Source organism: Capsicum annuum, chromosome 8, assembly GCF_002878395.1.
Source record: "Capsicum annuum cultivar UCD-10X-F1 chromosome 8, UCD10Xv1.1, whole genome shotgun sequence".
Taxonomy (NCBI): Eukaryota; Viridiplantae; Streptophyta; class Magnoliopsida; order Solanales; family Solanaceae; genus Capsicum; species Capsicum annuum.
This window is the reverse complement of record NC_061118.1, coordinates 165,428,125-165,438,951: the sequence shown is the minus strand read 5'-3', so window position 1 is coordinate 165,438,951 and position 10,827 is coordinate 165,428,125. Positions and strand designations below refer to the sequence as shown.

General features: G+C 33.9%; 1 protein-coding gene across 3 annotated transcripts in view; it reads left to right on the top strand.

Moving 5' to 3' along the window:
* The first annotated feature begins 1,286 nt into the window (after positions 1–1,286).
* Positions 1,287–10,827, top strand: part of LOC107840221 (probable serine/threonine-protein kinase PIX13) — a 14,251-nt gene continuing 4,710 nt past the window's right edge. Inside the window, exons 1-3 of one of the 3 annotated variants that reach the window (XR_007043749.1) lie at positions 1,287–1,737; positions 5,827–6,154; positions 6,527–6,581. Coding sequence is in view for 1 of the 3 variants with exons in the window: in XM_047395039.1 (XP_047250995.1) it covers positions 1,687–1,737 (51 nt within the window). In the remaining 2 variants the exon portion in view is untranslated. The remainder of the gene's footprint in view (positions 1,738–5,826; positions 6,155–6,526; positions 6,582–10,827) is intronic. The other 2 variants (XR_007043748.1, XM_047395039.1) reach the window with 2 other exon arrangements.

Here is a 10,827-nt window from a genome sequence, read left to right as displayed (position 1 = left end):
ATATTAAATTATGCATTAGCAAATTTTGTGGAAACAGAATATTTCAGTTTATGCTCCTGAGAAAGATGGACGATTTAATGAGGCTACTATGAAATATTTACTGATGGACGGGGCTAACGGCAATAAGAGGATAATTTTGGAAGAAGGAAAAATTATAAGGACAAAAAAGTCATGTACTTGGTCAATAAAGAATAGATTATAAGTTGAAAAAAAATAAGCTCCCATTTGCTGTCACACCCCTCCTTTTCACCGCATCCGACCCTCCCGCTAGGGAGTTGGTTTTGGAGAAAATGGGTCTTTCCAATTAAAGTGACGTTTTGAAAAGGGATTATTTTATTCACAGATTCGCCACTTGGAATTGAGTTTGGGTGTTCCAAGTCACCTTATTGAATCCCTATTCAAAAGGAAATGACTCTTTAATTTTTTATTTTTCGATCTGCGAACTAGAAATCCGGATAAGAAATTCTGTTGACCGAGGGGAAGGTGTTAGGCACCCCTCGAGTCCCGTGGTTCTAGCACGGTCGCTTTTATTGACTTATCCTGACTTAAATTATTTTAATAAATTATGTTAAGACCTAAAATCGCTCATTTTAAATATCTAAAATTATTTGTTTATGCCTCTTACATTAAATAAATCAATGACAATTAATTTTAGAAAAAGAATTTGTCAAGGTGCATTATTGCATCCTTGGATTTTAAATGTCCCTAAAAGATGTGTATACCGCATTCTTAATCGAGACGAACATTTTAAAACCTAAAAATTTACCTAACGTTGAAGGTATTAAATTGTCTTTTGTAAACTCAAAATAATCTTATTTATTTGAAACACTATTTATTCTTAATAATACAAATAAAAAAAATTAATTAATTTAATAAATAATTGTCAAATTTTATAAAATAAAATAATAAAATAATAAAATAAATAAAATAAACAAATCTATCTACATTATACTAAATTGAATATCACCTCAAAAGTTTTAATCTCTTTAAGTTTATTCTAACCCAAATTATATTTTTATCAAATAAAATTAGACATAAAGAAAAATCCAGTAATTTAATTTGGACACAAATTAATGTAGAAAAAGAAAAAAAGTAATGATACATAAATCTTGATAAAATATCGTTATTTAAAATGGTCAGAATTCAAACTAATGTCATAGTGATAGGGATTAAAATAATTTTTAATGAAAGCAAAACACAAATTTCTTAAAGCTATCTAAAATAATATTTAAATAGTCAAGTTGGATGACATCAGATGAAATTTAATATTATTAATGCCACTTTAAAGTCACTGTAAAGGAAGAACATATGTAAATATTTAAATCTCTTCCATATGTTTAAGAATAAAAGAAAACAAGCGGCGTCTTTTTCCAATAGCTATGCTTATTCACTAGTGATGGCCACTGACTGGAGTTGGTACCGGTGCATGGGACAAGAGGGAAAGGAAGTCGGCGGCGCGGGGACGGTTGGTTCGCCGGAGAAGACGCGTAAGCCAGTTGGAGTTGCTGTCGCCGCTGTGGCGTTGAACTCCGACCAGAGATGACAGCGCCGGTCAGATCCGGCCCGTTGATGGGCTGTTCGCGACGGAAAAGGGAAAGGGGAAGGGAGTTACGCCGGAAAAAGGAAAAGGGGGAGTGGCGCTGGTCTTGAAATTCCGGCGATGGGAGGTGCAAAAGAGTGACGTTAATGACGTCGGCGAGAGCCAATCGGAGTCGACTCGAAAATAGATCAATTTTGGTGATTTTTCTTTTCTTATTTCTGATCTGATTTTGTCTACTGTGTATATGAATTACTGTGTGCATGAATTTGAATCTGCGTACGTGTAAATTATCAGATGAATATATATGCATATAACAGTGTCTATTTTCTGTTCTCTTGCTATTCTCTTTTCGTTTTAACTTAAATCATATAGTATTGACATACAATGTTTTCAATCACATAACACATAGTAAGAAAGATTCACTAAATCAATTAACCATCCATAATGCATGAAATCACTTAATATTTTCATTCATACTTTTCATCTGTAAACTTTATAACATAAGATGATTCAAGTTAGGATAAGAACCTGATTCAAAGGAATAAGAAGCAAGAAGTAATTATTACCGAAAACCTCGAACGAAAATTTTAAAACTTCAAACTTTCTTTCTTTGTTTTACTCCCTCTTCTTGATCTCTTTTTTTTTTTTTTGTACTCTGTATTTTTCTCTGCCTTCCCTTGATCCGTATGTCGTCTATCCCTTGTGTGTGCTTTTTGTGTTATATGCAGATTGTGAGGGAGTGGGATTGAGGTGTGGGGGAGACGTGGGTTATGGGGATATTGGGTAGTTTTAGGTTTTTTTTTTTTTTTTTTTAACAAAATAAATAAAAAATAAAAATAAAATAAAACTAACAAAATACAAGATTAGCTAGTATTAGGAATATGGTTAAGAAATATTAATATCACAACATTCTTTATTAAAAATTGAAAGAAGAATATAATTTAGAAAAAATTTTATTTATTTATTTATTATTATTTTTTTTCTTAAATAAACAAATAAAAATTAAAAAATGAAAGTAAAAACTTATTTAAAATGTGACTGTAGTTTTTTTTTTTTTTTTTTTTTTCAAAATTTTTAACAAACTTCAAAAAGTAAGATAAATTTAAGATGCCTAAAAAATTAATTGATATAAAAACATTAGGTTTGGGTCGAAATTAGGTGTTTACAGCAGCTTATTGTTTTTAGCTTAAAAAAAGCCCAAAACAATTTTTTTAAGTCATATTAAAATTTGTCAAACAACTTTTTAAGCTAAAGAGAGATTATAATCTATTTTGACCAATTTATTATAATTTCTTCCAAACGGGCACTTTCTCACCAAGCTGGCTTGTCTAATCTAGTTCGTTAAAAATCAGCTTGAACGTCTCGCTATGAGTTTACCTACCAGTTTTCGGTGAAACCGGGACAGAAGTTCATACGCCTGCACTTCAAGCCAGCTTCATACAAAGGTTTCAAGAAGTCTAAAGCCATTTTTACTGTTAAAACTGGTCAGCATACCCTGCTCAGTGACTTCATCCCTACACCTGCTGCGGGATTAAACTATTTCAGAAAGGAATTTTGTATCAATGTACAAGAAAGTGAAACATTGAGTATAACATTGTACCATCCCAAAGACCAAGCTTTTTGGAAGATACTTATGCTTTCGTCAATGCAATCGAGATTGTTTCTGTTGGAATCTTGAAGTTTTGATGAATGACAATATGAATGAAACAAGTTGATATGAGTTAATTCAATGCAACTGAAAACTTCAACTTACTGATCACATGGGGAATAGAACAAGTTGAATTTGATTCAAACACTTGATGATAAGGGAAAACAAGTTGAGTTAAAAAAAAAGTCTTACGTAAAGAAGGAGTTTCATTTTTGAGTATACCTTGAAGAGTCTGATGTGTGGGAGGAGAAAGATTCTGATAAATTAATGTGCTGATTTAATGAATTGAAATTTGACTACAATACCAAGGAGACAAGAGTTGGAATTGAAGAAGGAGTCTCACTTGAAGTAAAACTCCATGCAATGAGAGTTTTGATTAGAGGAGGAGTTTGAAATAAGGAGTGACTCTTTGGAGAGCTGTGCTTAAATAGAAGATGCAACAGTTAGAATAATTTACGCAGTTAAAAAGCAGAAAAGCACAATCAACAGATTGACTTTACGAAGTGCTACTTAATCACTGAAGAAACACGTTGAAGAACCTGGTCCTCAGTACAGAATTCAGCTAAGAGTTTTGGCATTGATTTTTAGAGTTGTTCATTGTGTTTGAAATATTAATGTAATATTAGATTCAGTGTGTTATAAACTGAACTAGGAGCTAGTTTTTGAGTTGGAAAAACTCAGAGACTTTGAGAACGCATACCTTGGGAGGTGTGTGTAGTTAGGAATTAGAGTTTATAATTCCTAGTTATTGAGTTATAAGGATTAGAGTTTATAATTCCTATTTTTTGGTTACAAGAGTTTTGTAATCAGTCGCTGTTGAGGCTCAGAGTTATTTACTGAAGTTGGGGTTAAATCCTATAGAGGCGCAAGTCATGGTTTTTTACACCTTTTGAGCCGGGTGTTTTTCACGTAAAAATCTACTGTGTTCTTTACTTTCTGTTTTACTGCTTTCGTGGAACATGTTAGGCAACCCGTTCCATCAATAGGCAACAGTTAGGCAAAAATAAGATAATCAGTAGGGCACGAATTCTTAACAAGTGGTATCAGAGCAAAGTTATCTTAAAAAGGGCTAGCACCTAAGACAAATATCAATATGATAAAGTTTGCACCACCTACTGGTTACAATGAAGGTCAATCCACTATTAGACCTCGACTCTTTGATGGTTCTCACTTCATTTGGTGGAAAGCTAGGATAAAAACATTCATTCAAGACGAAGACTACGAGTTATGGGATAGGATCACTGTTGGTCCTACTATTCCAATGAAGTTAGAAGATGGGAAACAAGTCAAGAAAGTAAGAAGTGAATTCACTCCTGATGACTTATTGACATTAAAGAAAAATGCTAAGGCCAAAAATATTTTGTTCTATGGATTAGGACCTGCTGAATACAATAGGGTATCAACATGCACCACTGCTAAGTAAACTTGGGATGCTCTAGTAAATGCTCATGAAGGCACATCTCAAGTAAGAAAATTGAGAATTTCTCTTCTCTTCACTGAGTATGAGGCATTTAAGATGAAGAAGAATGAAACCTTGCATGAGATGATGACAAGGCTTACTGCTTTAACAAATGAGCTGACCTCCTTAGGAAAAGTTATATCTAAAGAAGAACAAGTCGAGAAGGTACTGAGGGTATTACAAAATCAAAGTGGAATGTTAAGGTGACTGCAATCAGGGAAACAAATAAGGATCTTTCAGGCATGAGCCTAGATGAATTAGTGGGGAGTTTAAGAACTTATGAAATGGAAATTGATGGAACTAAAATGGTAGCAGCTTGGGGATTTGACTTAGATGATGATGAAGTTGATGAAGCAACACTCATGGCTCTTGGAGATTCAGACTTGGAGGAAGCTGAGGTAAGTATACTTGAACTTATAGAAAATTTACATTTGTTTTCTAAAACAAAACTTATTTCCTTGATTAAGGCACTAATTGATGACTTCCAAGAATCAATTTCTGATAGGGATGAGCTATTCAACAGTCTTGCAAGAATCAAACTTGATTTTATTGATTTAGAAGCTTGCAAGAACATTGTTGAACAGAAAAACTGCTCTCTCAAGAAACAAGTTGAGCAACTTGATTCTTTAAATAATGATCTTAAGTCTGAAGTTCTAAAATTGACACTCTCTGAAAAAAGGAAAAAACACTAAGAGTAAAGAACAAGAAAAAGTTGAACTTGAATTGGTCAAGTACAAAGAAGAGTGCAATAATGCAACAGAAATGGTGAATAAACTGAGTCAAGAAGTCTCTAAACTAAAACTTGACCTTGAAAGAGCAAACAGGTGGACAAATTCCTCAACAATTGTTCATAAGTTGAGTGAAAGATATCACAGTGAAAAAACCGGGTTGGGTTTTCACAAAAGTCTTAATGTTTATCAAGACTAGTGTTATATCTGTGGAAACCTTGGACATCCAACCACTGAATGTCCAGCTGCTACCAAAAGTAGATCCAACAGTCTAAATCTGAAAAATAAACTATCTCAGACCAAGGAAAGTATAACTAAAATTGGTTAGAGAAACGGGTCACGTAACCTGTTTCCTGCATGGGCTAGAAGAAATCTGATTCATCCATTTACTCATAAGAAAGGACCCAAGCTTGTCTGCGTGCCTAAAGTTAACCCCTAATTTGTTTTGCAGGTGAGAGTGAAAGGAGACAAACAAAATTTGTGCTTAAATAAAGCTTGCTCAAGATATAAGACTAGAAGAAAATAAAGTTTCTTTCACTCACCACATTTAAAGGGGGAATGGATCATTTGAAAGATGGTCAGATTTGTAGTGCTCGTGTAAGGTGGAAGCAAGGGAGATTTTAAAAAAATGAGAAAAAAAGATGACTGTGAAATTGATGAGCATGCACAGGATCATGTTGTACCACCTGGTTCAACTGTTGTACAGACCGAGGGCATATTGACAGGGTAAACAACAAATAAAGAAATGGATGCATCAATAAAACCAACACAAGTTGCAGGTAATTTTGTTAGTAGTTCATAAAAATTGGTGTTGTCAAAAGAATCTTGAGATATCTCATGGGAATCAATGGCTTGAGACTATGATATCCAAAGGAAAGCAATTTCATTCTTGGAGGCTACAAAAATATTGACTATGTGGGTTACTTAGTTGACTGGAGAAACACCAAAGTCATTAAGTAGAGAGCATATTGAAAGGAATAGGTTAGACTTGGGGATGATTAAAATTGCATGAACTCCCCTCAATGATTGACTAGAATAATTATTTTTCTTTTTAATCTTATTAGCTAAAAAGTTATTATATTCAGTCTTGCACATTTAGTTGTGTGTCCCAATTCCAGATTTTTGACTTTTCTAACCTAATTTTGTATTAGATTGTGCATAAAAATAGGAACAAGCAAGCAATTATGACCACAAAGTTCTTATCAGGTATGTTCTACACTGACATAAGCATATGTTGTTTAAGTTGAAGCAGTTGAAAACACCTGTTTAATTCTACACACTTCATCCTCTCATTGTCTAATAAAGCTAATGAATTATTGACCAAACTTTCTTTGATTCTCTCCAAATGGGTATGCACAAGTGTGTTAATCCTATATCAGAAATTCCTTCTTCTTTCTCAACCAAAATATCAGTTGTGTACCATGGATTTGTCAAGCTTGATCATCAATCATATGAAGCATATATTTTTGAAGAATGAAAAGGGACATGCTTTCCCTTTTAGTTCCTAATTGGTAATTTTTTGGGGGGCTTCTCAGTTCTAAATCAGGTTTGACTTATATAAAAAATAGATGTTCTTGAACAGATAAATCATGTTGCTCTACCTGTTTCAATAAGGAGGGCTAAGACGCATTTGAGAAAAAAAATTCTGAACTAAAACTAGAAGCAGCATAAGACAGTCATAAAGTGGAATAAGAGGTCTTTATGGCTAGGATAATGACTTTGAAGCTTGACCTTGATTGATAGAGGGACAAAAATGTTGAAGTCATTCATCAATTGACACAGTTGATATCACATATTCCACCTTCCTCATCAACTCCTCACCATTTGTATCCTTAGTCATGTCTCACTTTTATATCGTATTTTTTTAATGCTCAATTATTTTGCTTTGTTTAGTACTAGCTTAGGTTTAATGTGGAACATGCTCTGTCAGTTATATGGAATGGCTATCTTTGCTAAATTGACTCATATTTTTGCTCTCTTTAATACATTACTAGGTTGGCTAGAGTCTTTGTCTGATTGTTTTGGTGATAGCCCCAGTGGCCATGAATAGCATAACAAATCACTTTGGCTAGTATATTATTACATTGAAATGGTTTTTCGATAATGCCAAAATGGGGAATATAAGAGGGTTGTGTAATATTTATAACCCATTGACTAACTTGTTTCATTTTAGTGTTTTATACTTTAGTGCCTACAGGTGAAAATATTTGGATGCACAAAGACAAGAGGTTTGTTATCATCAAAAAGGGGGAATTTTTTGGAACCTTGAAGTTTTGATGAATGATAATATGAATGAAATAAGTTGATATGAGTTAATTCAATGCAACTGAAAACTTCAACTTACTGATCACATGGGGAGTAGAACAAGTTAAATTTGATTCAAACACTTGATGATAAGGGAAAATAAGTTGAGTTGAAAAAGGAGTCCTACGTAAAGAAGGAGTTTCATTTCTGAGTATACCTTGAAGAGTCTGATGTGTGGGAGGAGAAAGATTCTGATAAATTAATGTGCTGATTTAATGAATTGAAATTTGACTACAATACCAAGGAGACAAAAGTTGGAATTGAAGAAGGAGTCTTACTTGAAGTAAAACTCCATGCAGTGAGAGTTTTGATTAGAGGAGGAGTTTGAAATAAGGAATGACTCTTTGGAGAGCTGTGCTTAAATAGAAGATACAACAGTCAGAATAATTTACGCACTTAAAAAGCAGAAAAGCACAATCGACAGATTGACTTTATGAAGTGCTACTCAATCACTGAAGAAACACGTTGAAGAACCTGGTCCTCAGTACAGAATCCATCTAAGAGTTTTAGCGTTGATTTTTAGAGTTGTTCATTGTGTTTGAACTATTGATGTAATATTAGTTTCAGTGTGTTATAAACTGAACTAGGAGCTAGTCTTCGAGTTGGAAAAACTCAGAGACTTTGGAAACGCATACCTTGGGAGGTGTGTGTGTAGTTAGGAATTAGAGTTTATAATTTCTAATTGTTGAGTTATAGGGATTAGTGTTTATAATTCCTATTTTTTGGTTACAAGAGTTTTGTAATCAGTCGTTGTTGAGGCTCAGATTTATTTACTAAAGTTGGGGTTAAATCCTGTAGAGGTGCAGGTCGTGATTTTTTACACCTTTTGAGTCGGGTGTTTTCCACGTAAAAATCCACTGTGTTCTTTACTTTTTGTTTTACTGTTTCCGTGGAACACGTCAAGCAACCCGTTCCATCAATAGGCAATAGTTAGGCGAAGATAAGATAATCAGTAGGGCACGAATTCTTAACAGTTTCCATGCCTGCTGGTCTGTATTTCACACCAGATGGCGATTAAAGAGTCCCTGTTGTTGGACGAAAGCACAGATTAGACTACATTGACAACAGCACATCACATCATTGGAGACAATTCAACGAATAAATATTGGCGGAAACTCTATTTCATCATTGGAAGATGCAACCATGTTTCGATACTGGGAAGATGACACAAAGTACTTGATATAAATTGGTGCCTTTTCGATAAAAAGAGCTGTTGTAATCAGATATATGTCCTCAGCAACTCACATTGCACCAAAAGAAATTTACCAAACGGCTAGGTCAGTGTGTGCACACTGCCATTTGAATGTCTGTAATCTCACATGGAACATTCCACTTGATTTGGGATTCAGATACCTTGTTAGGCTTTACTTTTGTGAAATTGAAACTGCGATAACAAATGAAGGTGAAAGGAATTTCACTGTTGTCATAAATGTTAGAGTACGTGCCCTACTGATCAGTGATTTTAACCAAGAAAGCAGTAAAATAGAAAGTAAACAACACAATGATTTTTATGTGAAAAACATCCGGCTCAAAAATATGTAAAAAACCACGACCTGTATCTCAACTTCACTAAATAACTCTAAGCCTCAACAACGACTGATTACAAAACTCTTGTAACCAACAACTAGGAATTATAAACTTTAATTCCTATACCTCGGAATTATAAATTCTAATTCCTATAACTCAATAACTAAAATTATAAACTCTAATTCCTATAACTCAATAACTGAAATTATAAACTTTAATTCATATAACTCAACAATCATCCTTGACTGTTGAACCTACTTCGAGTTATCCCAAACTTGAAGTTGACTTAGCTCAATACTGTTCCTAAACAATTAATCTAGGAAAGCAACAAATTAAAACTCAATAAGAACAATACATTTAAACTGAGAACTGTAAAACTTAAACCTGTGAAACAGGTTCGTCAACTTGTTTATTTGTACTGGCAACACTTGAATCTTTAGTCAGAATTCTCTCAATTGTGAACTTTCTCAATTTGATGGTATTTAACCTTTTCTTTCTCTGTAAGTGCGCAATTTGATTCAAACACTTAATGATAAAGGGAAGCAATTTGAGTTGAAAAAGGAGTCCTACGTGAAGAAGGAGTTCACTTCTGAGTATATCTTGAAGAGTCCTATGTATGAGACTCTTCTGATAAATAAACATGTGTTGATTTAAAAGAGTTGGAGTTTTACTACAACACTAAGGAAATTGAAATTAAAGAAAGAGTCTCACTTGAAGTAAAACTCTATGCAATGAGAGTCCTAATTAAAGGAGGAGTTTGAAATAAAGAATGACTCTTTGAAGAGCTGTGCTTAAATAGAAGATGCATCAGTCAGAATAATTCACGCACTTACAAAGCAGAAAAGCACAATCGGCAGATTTGCCGATTGACTTCACGAAGTGCTACTCAATCACTGAAGAAATACATTGAAGAACCTGGTCCTAAGTATAGAATCCAGCTAAGAGTTTTAACTTTGATTTTTAGAATTGTTCATTGTATTTGAGCTATTGATGTAATATTAGTTTCAGTGTGTTATAAACTGAATTAGGAGATAGTCTTCGAGTTGGGGAAAACTCAGAGACTTTGGGAACGCATACCTTGGGAGGTATGTGTAGTTAGGAATTAGAGTTTATAATTCCTAATTGTTGAGTTATAGGGATTAGAGTTTATAATTTCTATTTGTTGGTTACAAGAGTTTTGTAATCAGTCGTTGTTGAGGCTCAGAGTTATTTAGTGAAGTTGGGGTTAAATCCGTGCAGGTTGTAGTTTTTAACACCTTTTGAGCCGGGTGTTTTTCACGTAAAAATCATTGTGTTCTTTACTTTCTGTTTTACTGCTTCCTTGAAACACATCAGACAACCCGTTCCATCGATAAGCAGCAGTTAGGCGAAGTGAACGGACTGTAATGTCTGAAGTGGTGAAAAACCTGGAATTAGCGTTAGTGTTTCAGAAGAATGCAGCTGAAGGTATCATTTCATTTGATGACACATCAACATCTCAGTCAAAAGTTGAAAAAGAGAGAGCAACCATCAAAGAGGATTGTAATGGCGTTGATAGAGCAGAAAAGAGTGTCATTTCAAAGAAAAAGGTAAAATCTGAGGATAAAAGTATTTTCATTGATTCACCAAGATGGTGGGATAT